We start from the raw sequence: 16,212 nt of genomic DNA, 5'->3' as shown, positions 1-16,212 counted from the left end.
ATAATTGATTTCAGTATTTTCTTCAATATGCATAGTATTTGATATCTCATGGGTTCTTTTTATTTTTTATTTTATTTGAGATGGAATCTTGCCCTGTTGCCCACGCTGGAGTGCAGTGGCACCATCTCGGCTCACTGCAACCTCCACCTCCTGGGTTCAAGCAATTCTCCTGCCTCAGCCTCCTGAGTAGTTGGGACTACAAGTCGAACTCCTGACCTCAAGTGATCCACCCACCTCGGCCCCCCAAAGTGCTGGGATTACAGACATGAGCCACTACACCCACCCTCATGGGTTCCTTTTAAATAGTTTTAGTACTGGCTGGGCACAATGGCTCACACCTGTAATCCCAGCACTTTGGGAGGCTGAGGTGGAAGGATTGTTTGAGCCAAGGAGTTCAAGACCAGCCTGGGCAATATGGTGAAACTCCATCTCTACAGAAAACATAAAAATTATCTGGGCATGGTGGCGCATGCCTGTAATCCCAGCTAATTGGGAGGCTGAGGCACAAGACTTGCTTGAGCCTGGGAGGTAGAGGTTGCAGTGAGCTGAGATCAGGCTACTCCACTCCAGCCTGGGTGACAATGAGACTCTGTCTCAAACAACAACATTTTAGTCCCATATGTTAGTGAAGGTGTCCTAGGTTTTTGGTGCAAAAAGTAAAAGAATATACATTCAACTCTGTGTGGATCAGAAACCCAAATCAAGAATGGCTTAAACCAGGTAGAAATGTGCTCATCACATGTACAAGGAGGCAGGGCCCAGGGCTGTGGTCGCACTCCACATGGGAGTACCATTCATCTTTTTCTCCATCTCTCTGGTTATAGCATTGAGTATGCAAGGTCCAAACATTATCATAAGGCATACAGGAAAAAGAGGTCCTAGTAGAGGAGCTAACTGGGTCCAAAACAAAGACTAGAATCCATTAAAAAGGGATTGTAGCAAACTGAGTTTGCATTTTCACCTAATTTGTCAATGATTCTAATTGAATCTTTAAGCACTGGTAAATTCTCCTCTACCTGACTGGAAGTGTTGATACAGAAACAGCGTGTTTCATTTACAAATGCACAAGCGCCCCCTACTTCAGCTGTAAGGACATCAAGAGTTTGTCTATTTTGCCTGACCACTGAGGCCAGAGAATTTATGGACTGCTGTTGGGCTTTTATGGCTCCTACAGTTACCTTTCACCCTTGTTACGTCATGATAGAAATATTAAGCACTGATATTTCAAGAAGGGGAACACCGCCAAGCCAAAATAGGCCTCTGGCTATTGCATATTTTATTCCTGGTTTTTCTAATATAGGATTGCCATGTGCATATTCTTGCCAGTTCTCTCTCTCTCAGTTTAATCTCCATACGATGGCATAGAGATAAGTGATCTCCTGTTTTGGTATGTGTGAGGGAATGCACTTTCTGTAAAAGAGCCCAAATTGGGGATGTCACCCAAGGATGCTACCCTATCAGTGGGGTTTAAAAATAACAAATTGGGGACCATTGCCACTATAGTGCATGTTTCTCTCCAGTGCCTGGGGAGGATTAAGCATAGCCTGGAGCCACAGAGAAAGTAAAGCCCTGTTCCCTGAAGGGATGGTTCTATGTTGTGATTTATGAGGGTTCCAGCTAAGTTTAGTCCAGGCCTTATAAGGTTGCCTTCCCTACATCTAATTCAAGCATCTTTAGAATAAGGATATCCATACTTAGTATAGTCATCCACAGTATTGTTTGGAACTTTACATGCTGGGAGGGAAGAATCTTTTTGGCAAATATAGTTTCAAAAGATCAGAGACACAATATGTTCCAGCCAGTATCTTAGACAACCCTCCTCACAGGGGCTATTGGTCCAGACATCCCCTGTTCATCCACAGATTTGCAGATCACTGTCATTATCAAATATCATATAAGGGCCCAGGATTCCATGTATGGGCATGTTTGGGAAGGACCATGTGTTATTTATCACCTGATAATAAGGTTGGCGAGGGGTGGCATTTCTGCCTGGGGTAGACATTCCCATTAGGAACTCCACCTGGGAGGGTTGGCTAGATTGTTAAAATTTTTCCACAGTCTCTCCCAATGTTTGGTGTCACCCTTGTTCCTTCTTAGTCTCCAGATCTCTGTGCTCTCAGCAGTTACAAGCATACTGTTGCAATATTTAAGGTTTCCCAAGTATGGTCCTTTTCCTTTACTCTTAAAGCAGAGACGGGCATTGGCTATCATTCTATCAACTTCACCTAGTCTAAGGGTGTGAGTTTTAGCCTCAGGGGGTGTGTCTTTCTGGGTGGAGTTAAAAATGCTCCCATACCATGTTCCCTTTATACCTATTAGGCCCTTAATGATTTAAGGTAAAGCCATCAGAGGGAAACCCTAAGATAGTGAGTTCTGAGTCATCAAAGAGTCCATTGGTATTATTAAACTGAGTAAATTGTTCAGGGCAAACCCAGTAATCAGTCTTGTTGTACAGATCGGTAATATCTGATATTGCAGGGGCTAAAGAATGTGAGGCATTGCTACATCTAACAGTGAATGCTAGTAAACTTGATAGTAACAAAATCTTCATGTTTATCTCTTATCTGTGACTACTATCCCTGCTATATGAATAATAACTAAGCAAAAGATTATGGCAATTGAGACTCTTTTCCCAATATTCCACTTAGAAGGTGCCACAGTATATAGTCCTACTGCAAAGAGTAAGGTGAGTACAACAATTCCCATATGTGTGAAGTAATAAAGTTCCACTTTAAATCTTACCGAGATATATAATTTCTTCATGGGGGTGGTTTATGAGGTTATGAATGGAATCCCATGGATAATCAAAATCTCCCTGTAAGTATGTGACAAAGAGAAGTTCTAATATCTAACAGCAGATCTCAAGAGGAAAGGTAGAAATGACTTTAGTATCTGGTAAGGTAAGTGTGGGATTGAACTGAACAGAGAGTTCTCCCTCATTTACTTATCTTTCGTATTTTCAGTTTGAAATCCCCGAATTTTTCACACTGATATCTGGGATGTTCTTCTGGGATGTAAGGGGTCATTCCAGGCCTTGACTCGAGTGTGATGAATCCAAGATTCCAGTCCCACAAACTTCACCGCTGAGCAGGTGGAGAGAAGGACGGTATAAGGTTCCTCCCAGCTGGGACCTAGAGAGGGGAAAAAAGAGGAAAAAGCCTTCACCAGTACCAAGTCTCCTTGGTTGAACAGAGGTGGCCCTAGTTCTTGGGGTTGGAATTCTGATAGCTGTTTTAATTCCTGCTAGAACTGGGCCAGGGAGGTTACATGTTTAACCAATTCAGAAGTTCTCTGATGTAATACAAAATCATTGGTAAGGAAAGGCCATCCATATACCATTTCAAAATGGCGAAGGAACACCTCTTCAACCCCAAATTTGAAGGGGTGCTCCTCACCTGCACTAAGGCTATAGGAAGATAAGCAGTTTAGAGGAGGTGAGTTTCTTGAGACCACTTCCTGAGGTGTCTCTTAATGATATTATTTGTTTTCTCCACCTTTCCTGAAGACCGTGGTCTTCAAGCACAATGAAGATGGTATTGTATGCTCAGTGCTTTTGAGACCCCCTGGGTAACAGCTGCCTTAAATGAGGGGCCATTGTCACTTTGGAGGTATTTAGGGAGTCCAAAACGAGGAATTATTTCATTGACTAGTGCTTTTATCACCTTAGAGGACTTTCTGTTTGACATAGAAATGCCTCTACCCAGGTAGTGAAGGTATCCACCCATACCAGGAGGTGCTGAATTCCCCTTATCTTTGGAAAATGGGTAAAATCCATTTGCCAGTCCTCCCCTGGGCAATTTCCCATTCTTTGTGTTGCTGGGGATGGGGAGACGCCATTTGTTGAGGGGATTGTTTTTGAGGCAGATCTTATAAGCATTAACAATTTGTTTGACTGTTTTTGGTACATATTTACCTGAGAACAACCTCTGGGCTAGTTGATGAGTTTTATTCTTTCCCAAGTGAAAAGTTTGGTGAAGGATCTTAAGAACTTTCCACTGACTGGAGACTGACAAATAACATTTGCCATCCTCTGATTGTAACCATCCTGAGGGCTGAAAAGTGTATCCTCGAGAGGTGGCCCATTCTATCTCTGCAGGAGAATACTGAGGCTTTATTTCCCTTATGGAGTCCTCCCAAATTAGACAGGCTTCAAGTGTGCTGGGACTTTGGGGTCTTCTTACTGCTGACTTAGCTGTTTGGTCTGCTAGCCTATTTCCTTCAGCTATTTCATCCATCCCCTTCTGGTGTCCTTTGCAATGTACTATTGCCACTTCCTGCAGAAGGAAAACTGAGGACAACAATCTATTTCCTAATGGTATTTAATGAAAGACCCATTAGTAGTCAGGGAGTGTCTTTCTTTCCAAATAGCGGCATGAGCATGAAGAACCAGGAAAGCATACTTAGAATCCATATATATGTTAACTGCCTTAGCTTTGCTTAGTTCAAACACCCTCATGACAGCAATTAATTCAGCTAATTGAGCACTGTACCTGGTGAGAGAGGTGTGCTTTTAATGATGTCATCCAGGGTGACTATTGCATACCCTGCCCTACAGGTTCCTTGTTCTATAATAGAGCTTTACCTGTAAAGAGAGCCCAGTCTCAGTTTTCTAGAGGAGTTTCCTGGACGTCCTCTCTGGCTGCATAGGTTTGCATCACTATTTTTTGACAATCATGTTCAGGTTCTCCAATTTCATCTGGAAGGAAAGTGGCTGAGTTCAGGAAAGGACAGGCCTTTAATTGAACTGCAGATCCCTCCAGCAGCAAAAGTTAATATTTGAGGAGGCGATTATCTGTTAGCCAGAGACTTCCTTTAGAGGATAACAGTCCCTCTACATTATAGGGGGTGTAAACAGTCAGGTCATTCCTCATGGTCAACTTAGTCACTTCTGGCACCAGCAAAACCACCACTGCAACTGTTCAGAGGCAAGCTGGCCATCCTTTAGCTACCAAGTCAAGTTCCTTGCTGAGGTTACTGGATGGCTGCTGGGCTGGGCCTCAGGCCTGAGTTAAGACTCCCAAAGCTATCCCCTTCCTTTCTGAGATGTGCAGATTAAATGCCCTCCCTATGGAAAGACTGAGGGTTGACGCTTTAAGTAAAGCTTGCTTTAGCTGATTAAAGGCCTTCTGAGCCTTAGGTTCCCAGATCAGGGAGTGAGTTTTAGCTACTTGAGTTTCTTTTATAAGGTGATATAAAGGGTGAACTATTTCACTGTACCCAGGTATCCACAATCTGCAAGAAACCCTAAAATCCTCTTAGCTGTTTGAGGGTTTTGGGAAGGGGAAAGGAGGAAATAGGCTGAATCCTCTTCTCATCTAATGTGCTGGTTCCTTCTGATAAGACTAGACCTAGGTACCTTACCGAAGTTTGACAGAGCTGAACTTTAGATTTGGAAATTTTATATCGACTACCTGCTAGAAAATTAAGAAGAGCCTCAGTGCATTTTTGAGAAAGTCCCTCAGTTGGGACACAGAGGGGAATGTCATCTACATATTGTAAGACTTTAATCTGAGAATGAGAGAATTCAGAGAGGTCTTTTGATAATGCTTGCCCAAACAAGTGGGGGCTGTCTCTGAACCCCTGAGGCAGTACTGTCCAAGTCAACTTGGTAGCCTGATTGGAGGGATCCTCTAAAGCAAACAAGTATTGGGAGTCGGGTGCAATAGCATGCAGAAAAAGACTTCCTTTAGGTCCCACACTGTGAACCATTTAGTTCCCTCAGGCATTTGAGTTAGCAAAGTATTAGGATTACGAACCACTGGATGGATTGGAATTACATCTTCATTAATGAGATGGAGGTCCTGAACTAGTATCCATTCCCCACTGGGTTTCTGTACCCCTAATAGTGGGGTGTTACAAGGGTTGTTACAAGTTCCATGAAGGTCCTGTGCTTTTAAATTATTAATGATGGCTTAGAGTCCTTGAGGGGGTACTGCATTAGGGGGTACTGCTTCTAGTTAGAGCAGGAGGTGGGATCCTTAAGGTGAATCTGGACCAGGATAGCAGTTGCAGCCTGGCCAATTTTCCTGTGACTTGCCCACACCTCTGGGCTAATACTGATTTCTACTAAGGAGAGACAAAGAGTCTGTCCTGGAACCATAAGGATAGTGGCTCCATAGGGGCTAGAATATCTCTAGTAAAAGACATGATTAAAAAGGCATGAGTAAATAGCTCAGGCATGATTAAAAAGGCATGAGTAAATAGCAATTCCCCCCACTACAACTGAGGGGCTATGAAAAATATTGGGTTAAAGACTTTCCTTAGATGCTCACCATGGTTGTGCTATGGGAGGAGAGAAGGCCAGGACTATAGAGGAGAACAGAGAGGCTGGCTCTGGTGTCTAGAAGGAAGTCTACCTTTCTCCTTTCTACATCCAGAATCGCCCAGGGATCCTGGATAGTAATGGCAGTTCGAGTTGCTGAAGCCAAGAAATTGAGCCCCAGGACCCCTCAGTCCTGCTGGACCATCTGGGAGACTGGCTCGGGACCTAGCGACCTGTGTCTCCAGGGACAGTTTGACTTCCAGTTGTCTTCACCACAGGGTGAACAGGGTTGAGGTGGCTTCTTCTTGCTGTCTGGGCAACCCCTTTTAAGTGCCCCAGTTTGCCACAGTGGTAGTGATTAGCAAATGCACCTAGGGGATTGTGGATTTTATAGGCCCCTAATGTGACCAGTAGATCCTCTGTTTTTTCTCATATTTCCTCTTCTTCTCCTGGGCTTCCTCCTGGACTCTATTGTAAAAGACCAAAGTAGCCACTTTCAAGAGGTTCTCTAGAGTACTATCTGGACCTATGGCCAGTTTCTGCAACTCCTTTTGATATCAGGGGCTGCCGGGGTAATAAACTTGTCTTTTAAGATTAGCTTTCCGTCAACTGAATCAGGAGATAGGGAGATATGTTTCACTAATGCCTCTCTCAGTCTTTCTATAAAGGCTGAGAAATTTTCATCTGGTTTTTGATCTATCATGGACAACTTACAATAATTAAGAGGTTTGGTACTGGTCCTTCTCAAGCCTTCCAGTATGCACATCCAAAAGTGTTTTCTATTCAACTCATCTATAGGATCACTGGCATTCCAATTGGGATTTTCAAGGAATACTGCCTCCCTCCCTATTGGTAATATTCTGCTACTTGTTCACCTTCTTTTTCTCTTTTGCCCTCCCTTCTTTTAGATTTCTTCCCTTCCAGACTTTTAGACTGGCTATAGGAGATATATTGTTCATCTCTGAATGTTTCTGCTTCCTGTACACCTGCCTGCTTTTCTGAAACAGTTAGGGTTTAGCTTAAAAGTAGCATAGCATCTCTCCATGTAAGATAAAACACTTACATTAAATTTTAGAAAGACTCTATACATCTATCAGGGTCATCAGAGAACCTGTCCAAAGTTGGGAATTTCTTAAGTGGCATAACCAGAGGAACTAATGATTTGGTTATTGGGAGCCCTGAATAAGTGAGGCAGGTAAGGCACCCAGAAGTTGCATTTGAGGATTCCCCAAAGGGTTTGACTCTGTGATTTTGGGGAAGTATCCTTTGTAGGCTTGTCTGACATGGCTGCCAAGAGTGTGGGGTCAACTGTACAATGCTTACAAAGATTTGGGTTGTCTTGCAGGGCAAAGAAAGCTTGTATATAGTAAACTTTGGACCATTTACCCTCCTGCCTACAGAAAATATCTAGTTGTTGAATAGTATATAAAAAAAGAGTTCCCTCAGAAAGCCAGGTTTTTCATCCCCAAGATGGTAAAAAGGCCATGTCCTTGTAGAATAGAATATGAGCCGTTTTATCATCAGAGCCTCAGGGTCAAAGGAGTTCCAGTGATTCAGAATGCACTCGAGGGGATTACAGACTGCAGATGGTTTGTTACCCATCTAATAAGAGATGGGAGACAAGGCATCCCTCAGTCCCCTTCCTCCTTTCTGCGTTACCCAGGGTAGAGGGAAAGAGAGAGAAGGAATTCCTCTTCTCCTTCCGTCTCTCCTCTGGGTCCCCGCAGCCATCATAGGGTGCCGCCCCATGGATGCAAGCATATCCTTCACCCATGGATCCAGAGGAGCCAGTAGGGCAGGACTAGTCATGCTCATCTGCATAAGGCTCTAGCTTTCCACCCTGCTGGATTCCTAGACCCACTCAGCCCAAAAGGCTCCCAAGGTACCCCAAGAGGCCTAAGAGAGATTATGTAGTAGTTGGCTTTGGGCAAGACTCTTTAATGCAGGGAATGTCCTAATACCATCTGTGGCTTCCCTTGCTATGGCCCCAGTGAAAAATCAGAATTCCACAGAATGGGACTGATTAACTTCCAAACATAAAATTCCTCGTTTAAAAAATCCCATTGTAGTTGAATGCAGAACAGGTGCCTCAAATAAGCGTAAGAATTGAATGGCTGCTATTCCTTTGATGGGGACAGTATTGAAGCTAAGATTTGTCTTATCAGGATGGCTACCTCCCAGCTGTTGAAAGTGGAGATTTTTTTTTTTTTTTTTTGGTCTATAAATAGGACATGGGGTCTGATCACTGATAGAGGAACATAAAAGGGAAAAGAATTGGGAAACAAGAAGTTTGGGGCAGAGGGATGATAAGGCTCCCCAGGGAGAAAAATTCCTTTCTACTAGGTGGCATTGTAGGGTTAGAAATGTTAGGTAAAAACTCTGACTCCAAATTCTTTTCAGGGAAAAGTTAGAAAGACAGATTTGGGGTTTGATAGGTTGCCCCCATAGCAAGCCCCCACAAGAAAATTAACTTCTCTCAAAAAAGAACTGTTTAAATTAACTGGACAATGCTGAACTATTATATGGAGAAAAAAACAACCCAAAAGGAGACAAGGATATTCCCTCGGGGTGAAAGATCCTCCCATATGGTGTCATGAATGTCTATTATTGAGGGATAGAAAGGCCCTTACTAGGTGAAAATTTAGACTGAAGTCTTGAATTCCCTATTTCCAGGAAATCACAAAAACAACAACTCTTTGAATTACAGTCTTGATTACTAAGACACCAACTAACTCTGCTTGGCAAGGTTATATCCCTAGGTTACAAAAACACCCACAACATTGCATAGAAAGAAGAGGTTGGAGACATGATAGCCACAAGAAGAAAGAAGGAAAATGCAATAGGAAAAGATTGCAAGTCTTTGTGCTGACTCCCTGATGGGCTGTAGGGGACTGGAGTTAGTCCAAGGGCCTTCAGATAACACTGAGGGGTAGCCCCAGCGAGAAACCTTCAGTTGCCCTGGGACCTTCCAATCCCACATGACGGCTAGGCCCTCTATGAAAGGAAACTAGACTGGAACAGACAAGAAGCCTCAGAAATGCAAATAAAGGGTGAAAGTTAAAGGTCAACTCTTAATCATCCTTCTGATGAATTCCCTTCTTCCTGGCCAATGCATCAAAATGTGTTGTAGTCTTACCAATGCACTGAGATGTAACAGTCTCCCATTGTCTGATAATATCCAGAGTTCTTTGTCCTAATTCCAAGAAGATTAAGGAGTGTGGACACAACGGTGAAGTTGGAGTGAAAGTTTAATAAGCAAAAAAAAGAAAGCTCTCTGCCAGCAGAGACGGGGGCTCTAATGGGGTGCCCACTATGAGGCCAGTTGTGGGGGTTTCATGCGCTGGAAAGGGGAATGAATGTGCTTAGTCTACCGGCTGTCTTGGAGAAGGCGTGACTCAGCTTGGCCAGGCACCCTGGCCCAGGACCAATCAGAAAGCCTGGCCTACGACCTTTGCCTGGGACCAATCAGGGGCTGAAGTTATGATTCACAGAGGCTAGACTCACAGTCCAAAAACTGGCAAGGAAAGTGCCCACTGGAACTCACTGGAGCCCACTGTGCCCACACACACAAAAAGAGAAAAAGCTTTTTCCTGGGAGCCTGCTGACTATACAAAGGACAAAGTCGTTTTTATGCCAGGACTTGTTCCCTCATCTGAGTGAGCCAGAGGTTTGTGCAAGCTTTTATCCGAATGGGCCAGAGGCTCTCCTATCTGTAAAGCCGTAGGCATGTCTCCAGGCACAACAACCTATGCTAGTTTCCTTATCAGTGCCTGCAGCTTGATATTTTCCCCAGGCTGCTTTTCACATTATGTGGGGTGAGGCACTGACCGGTGGGCCGAGGGCTCTCTGGGGACCCTTCCCTTGCTATTTACCTAAGGCAAGTTAATTCCTTTTAGTGTCATCCTCATCTCTTGGTCCTTAGACGGCTCACTATCACCTCTGAATACAGCCGATATGAAGAGTTAAAGGGGTAAGTGATAATATCCCCTTGACATTTCAGGTATTCCTTCTGCTCACATACTATTGGCAAGAAACTAGCCAGTCGCCCACCTCTAGCTGTTAAGGGAGGCTTGGAAATGCACTAGGAATTATTGGCACCCATGTACCAAGCTAAATATTACATTACCATGGAAGAAAGAAAGAATAAATTTTGGGGTAACTAATGGTCTATCACAGGAACAAAAACAAAGCTCATCTTGCGATGAGCAGAGCCAAGCAAAGGATTACTTGCCATCAGTTTTAGGGTAGGAGGTGCTATTTTACCAAATACTCGTAAGTCATATATACCTATCAGTATATAAAAGGTCCAGGTATACAAAGAATGCATTACAAAATATCTTTAATATTTGTAATGAGGAAATGATATTTAAAATAAAACAATAGCCCTCTCCTTTCTCTGAAAGCACTCTGACCACAAATTCCACTTAGCCTGCCAGCTCACACCTTTCAACTTCCTTCACCAAAATTTCCCTCCTTTACATCACAATATTAAAAGGGGAACTGAGAAAGCACTTTTCAGACAAATCAATACGTACCCAGGATGACAGCATAGATTAGTAAACCACAGCAAAGTTTATTCATGTGCAAGGGACATAAAGATACATTAATTGTTTGTTTTTCTAGGCTGCCAGTATAAGCTTTTCAAAATGTTTAAAGTAAATAAAACCAATAATAGAGCTAGATACCACATTGCAAAGAACCCTAATGCTATTTATCAGCTTTAAAATACTTTCAAATGAAATCCATTACATTTTAATATACATAGATATATTATATAGAAATTGCCTATAGCTCTTTTAAAAATCCTATGACATTAACATGAAACTCTATTAGAATTTAAGATTCTATATGCAAACCTGATAAAGCCTTAAATTGAATTATTTTGGGGGTAATGTATTATTAAGAAATGGTAGATAGGATAAAATAATTTACAGATTTATCTGCCTTTGAACTGGAAGGAATTTTAGGTAATCACCTGGTTCAACCTACTCCCTAAAGTCACATAGCTCTATAATTTCCCCTTCACTCAGCTACTTTTTTCTGTCTAAAGATATCTCAAAGCGATTTCATATGTAATCACGAGACATTCAAGTGCAAGATAATTTACCAAGAAATCCCACTCCAAGATCCACTGTACTTATTGAACAAGACAAATTAAGTTTGTGTAATGAAAATACACAACAAACATTGCATTTAGCGTTTTGACTCCACTTTTAATTAATGAATCATAGCTCCTATGCTGAGGAAACATATTATGTATAGATCAATATAAATAAATTACTGGATTGGCTAAATGAAATGCATCCAGTTCAATGGAAAATGTGCATTCTATTCAGAGCCATACTTTAGAAAAAAAGAAAACGAATATAAATAAGCAAAATACAATTCAGAGAAGGTTGGTATATTTGCAGTTGGAGCGTCTTGGCTTAAATGTCTTTATATATGACTCAGAAGCCTATCAAAAGAGCTCTGAGCCTCAGACACAAGATCAATGCCTTCTTTGTAAGTGTTCCTTACCCAAAAATGGCTCTGCGGGAGTGTCCTTGGACAGCCAGGACACATAGACAGCCTCTGCAGGAACACTTGGCTCTAGAATTTGGGACTGAGGGAGATGCAGCGAGCCCATCATGACGAGTGCAACCAGATGTGGAAGACGCCAATGTGGGCACGTCACGATCTCATCAGCATGCCAGTGTAGGAGATGGAGAGGCGCTGGGGGCTCCCTGCTGATCTGGAAGATCTTCTCTGCTGCTTCTGTACACCTGGTGCTGTCTGAGGAAGACAGGTCTTCCAGATATTTGGTAGTGATTAAGTGAAACACATGTTCCAAGAAAATATTTACTATGCCAGGAAGAAAGCAATCACTGGCCTCTCACTGGAACATGATGAGAGGGTCCTTTGTGATGACGGGTCCATCAGTCAGAAGAGGGTACGATGGCTGAAGTAAAATTAAGATGCCTGATCTCCAGTTTTCTGCCACACAACATGCTTGTACAACAGAAATTTGGGAACACTGCATAACAAATGGTGGATGTAGATGTTTCAAACAACATCTAATCTAGTTAGACATGGCACCTGGCCAGAATAACTACGGTTCATTAAAACTATTTTGGATTAGGCTTAATACCGTCTGCAGGACCTTTTCTCTGGAGGGGCTGGCATCAACCACATGGCAGCCAGGATTCTCCATCCTCTGGTAGGACATTTCTACCCTGGGGACAGGCAAAACACAAAGAGTTGGTCTACTTTTTCACACAGCTATTTGCATTAATGTTCTTTTCCTACCATAGTATAAATAGCTTGAAGCAAGCTTCCCATGTCATTTATCTCACTGTAACTAGCTTTGCCCACAGAAGACGTTCATGCATTTTAATAAATAATAAATGAATAATAATGTTTAATAGCTAGCACTTGTTGAATACCTGTTTTCTGCCAAGCATTAGCATTTTGCATGATTTTTCTCATTTAATTCTCAAAGTAACCTTAGGAGGGAAGACTATTGTCATCCCTGTTTTGCAGAGAAGGCAACTGAAGCTCAAAGAATTTAGGTAATTTGTTCAGTGGCAAATTTCCCCCAAGTCTGTGCCCTGAATAATTTTCATACAAGCCAGAGTCCTTAATATATGCATGGGACTCTTCTAATATTTTGCCAGAAACCTACATATCCTTTCCATGCTAGCTAGCCTTCAAGTGTATACAGAGTGACTAGTGCCTATTTCTTTATGGAATCCTTATAGCACGGTGGTTAAAATAGGGGTGTCGAGGTGGATCGTCTGCACTCACAACTCTGCCTGACCACTTCCTAGCCAAGTGAATTGGTCAAATCTCTTCTCCTCTCTGTGTCTCAGTTTCCTGTTCTGCAAAATGAAGACTGAAACCGTACCTTCCTTGCAAATGTTCACTGAAGTTTAATTGAATTAATACAAGTAAATTGCTTAACATAGTATCTTTACCCACAGCAGCTACCATTATTTATAACATTACTATGTTATGATAACAGGGCTATCATTGTTTAGTTAGAGAAAATATTTCTGCTTCAGTTTTTAAAGGCAGTGGTGTAGAACTGATTCATACTCAGTCATGAGGCGGGAGGCCTGGCCAGACTCTCTTCTGCCGCCATGTTTATAACTTTCTAATTAAAACAAAAACACTGGCTGCAAAATCAGAAAGATTTTAATCCCGGTTTTACTACTGAATAGTTATGTACATTTAGACAAATCACTTAATCCTTTGAGCCTTAAAGTTGTAAACTGTAAAATACGGCTAATGTTTTCCTCACAAGGATGACATAACATCAGTAAAATGCCTGACACACAGGAAGCATCTAATAGGTAAATATTACTATGAGTTCGTTATCTAGTGCTCTGTGTGATTGTACTATGACTGGGGAAACTGAGGTACAGAGCCACTTACTGTCTACCCAGGTGCAGCTGCTCCTAGCACAGCCAGGATCAGTGGCAGGCTCTGATCCCTAGTCCGATGACCTTTGCTTTAAGATAACAATGCTGCAGCCCTGTGGTCACAAGCCCATTGGAAGGGGCTGAAGTAACTTAGAGGATGTTGCCTCTTGTGTTTGAAAACTGGAAACAATATCACTTCCTCACAATCCTAAAGCCAGTGCCAGTGGTTCATCTCCCTTCAGGAACGCCTGCCGCTCACATTGCATCGGGACACCTACTTTTGGCGAAACACACTGTTGGCCTCAAGTTCTGCTTCTTCCCTGGTCTTCTCCATGCCCCGGCCCTGCAGCCTCTGCAACCTCTCCTCAGGACTCACGGTGAGCAGCAGGATGAGGTCAGGTTTGAGCAGGTCCTCTGGCCACTGGTATATAGGGTGATGGGCTGGGGGCAGGTGCTGGAGACCCCCACTCACCTCAGTGGCTATGGCATAGGTGGCTGTGCTGTGCCAGTACCTGAGAAGGAATGGGGTAGTGAGTTCTCCGTCTGCAGAAGAAGTCAAAGTAGCATCTGAAAATCAGCAGCCGGGAATGATGAAACCAGGGCTGGCTCTACAGAAGTTTTTCTAGTATTGCATAAGTTAAATAAAATTAAATTTTATAAACTAGAAAAAGTTATACAATATTGTTTAAAAAATAAAATTGGCAATAGTAATAATGCAGTGTGTTCTTCACACAGCTCCACTGACCCATCTCAAACTACCATTTAGTATGGCCTCCCCTCTGTCATCGCATCTTTTTGGTCCTGCTGTCCGCGTTCCTCCATGAAAGGACGGAGGGTGATGGGGACAATGAACCTGTTTGGCAGTTCATTTGTATTTAAGGGCTGTGTCTTGGCAGACTAAAATCCTGGAAAGGCCATGTCAGTTCCTACACTGTTTTCACCTTGAACTTGCCAATGAAATTCACGTTCTGGGACCCCTGAGGTAGAAGCCTCTTTGTTTCTCCCAACTATCCAGTCTGATGATGGTGCCTCAGTATGAGACAGGGAGACAAATACGCCCTGCCCAGCTCCATGAAAGTCCTCCCTAAGCAAGTCAGTTGCTCCTGCTGGCTGTTTTAAAAAGTGATTTTGGGGGAGGAAAACAAAGTTATTACCATAAACAAAAGTCAAATCGGTCTCTATTTAAAAATGCCCAGTGGCTTCCTACTACCTACAGGAAATGCTTGGTCTTCTGGTAAGACATAGAACATCCCTCCTAGTCTGCACCTGCTTACCTTTTCCTCTGGTGAGACTGAGCTTCTCAGCCAGCAAAACTCTCCTCTCCCTTCAGACTCCTAGGAAGCCCCCAAGCAGAATTGATTGTTTTCTCCTCTGTGCTCTCAAAACCCTTTCTACGTGACTCTACTGAAAAACTCCCCATTGCAAATTAGAGCTACTTGTTATAAGTGTAATATCTATTGTCTCCTCCATTAGGTAATTTCTTGAGTGGGAAATATTTTTTAGTAATGCATGTCTGGCACATAATAGATATGCAATGAATGAATGTTATTTGGGTGTATAAATGAATAAATGAATTAGAACAATTTATCAGCATAGTTTATTATACTCTTGCCCTGTTCATGCCATCTTCCAATTTTAAAGGACTAAATGGACAATTCAGATCCAATATAAAAGGACCATCACTCACAATAAATATTTATGATATAAACATTCCAACGTAGAGATACCCAGGGGCCCCTCCTCATTTGTACTTTCAAATTACCACCTTCAATTCTTTGTTTTTTGTTTTTTGTTTTTGTTTTTTTTTGAGGTGGAGTCTCACTCTGTTGTCCAGGCTGGAGTGCAGTGGCATGATCTCAGCTCACTGCAACCTTTGCTTCCCAGGTTCAAGCATTTCTGCCGCCCCACCCTCCCAAGTAGCTGGGATTACAGGCATGCACCACCACGCCCGGCTAATTTTTGTATTTTTAATAGAGATGGGGTTTCATCATGTTGGCCAGGCTGGTCTCAAACTCCTGACCTCAGGTGATCCACCCGCCTTGGCCTCCCAAAGTGCTAGAATTACAGGTGTGAGGTACCATGCCCAGCCCAATTCTTTAAAATCCTAAAATTTTGTTCATTTTATAATTGAACTCCTCTCCACAGTGAAAAGTACACAGTGGTATCCACATAGTAAATTCCCTGTGTTACCTGAACTGTACATCGTTCTGCCTGTGCCCCCTGCCCCACTTGTTTTGTAGATGTAGGTAAAAGTCATCTAAGCTAATATAGCCTCCATCTCCTTATGTGCAACACAGAGATCATGCAAGGTTTGTTTTCCTTCCATAGTTGTTCCAAATACAGACAAGTGCTTAAAAAAAACTGTATCACACTGTTACTATAAGATAAATATCTAATTCTTATCAGACACTGGTTATAACTAAAGCCGGATCATTGCAAATTATGATAACAGAACACAGGACAGCACTGAAAAGGACACAAGTAAAAAATTCACTTGGTTGGGAGGCTGAGGTGGGCGGATCACGAGGTCAGGAGATCGAGACCATCCTG

General features: G+C 42.6%; 1 protein-coding gene across 3 annotated transcripts in view; it reads right to left on the bottom strand.

The window, feature by feature from the left end:
• Nucleotides 1-391: 391 nt before the first annotated feature.
• Nucleotides 392-16,212, bottom strand: part of CMPK2 (cytidine/uridine monophosphate kinase 2) — a 28,063-nt gene continuing 12,242 nt past the window's right edge. Inside the window, exons 4-7 of one of the 3 annotated variants that reach the window (XR_010123163.1) lie at nucleotides 13,941-14,174; nucleotides 11,780-12,474; nucleotides 4,583-4,696; nucleotides 392-3,131 (exon numbers count right to left, since the gene is read on the bottom strand). Coding sequence is in view for 2 of the 3 variants with exons in the window: in XM_054474397.2 (XP_054330372.1) it covers nucleotides 12,351-12,474; nucleotides 13,941-14,174 (358 nt within the window). In the remaining variant the exon portion in view is untranslated. Of the gene's footprint in view, nucleotides 3,132-4,582; nucleotides 4,697-10,811; nucleotides 12,475-13,940; nucleotides 14,175-16,212 lie in introns of those variants that run through there. The other 2 variants (XM_054474397.2, XM_054474400.2) reach the window with 2 other exon arrangements.

The sequence above is a fragment of the Pongo pygmaeus genome, chromosome 12 (genome assembly GCF_028885625.2).
Source record: "Pongo pygmaeus isolate AG05252 chromosome 12, NHGRI_mPonPyg2-v2.0_pri, whole genome shotgun sequence".
Taxonomy (NCBI): domain Eukaryota; kingdom Metazoa; phylum Chordata; class Mammalia; order Primates; family Hominidae; genus Pongo; species Pongo pygmaeus.
This window is presented reverse-complemented; position numbering and strand designations above follow the sequence as displayed.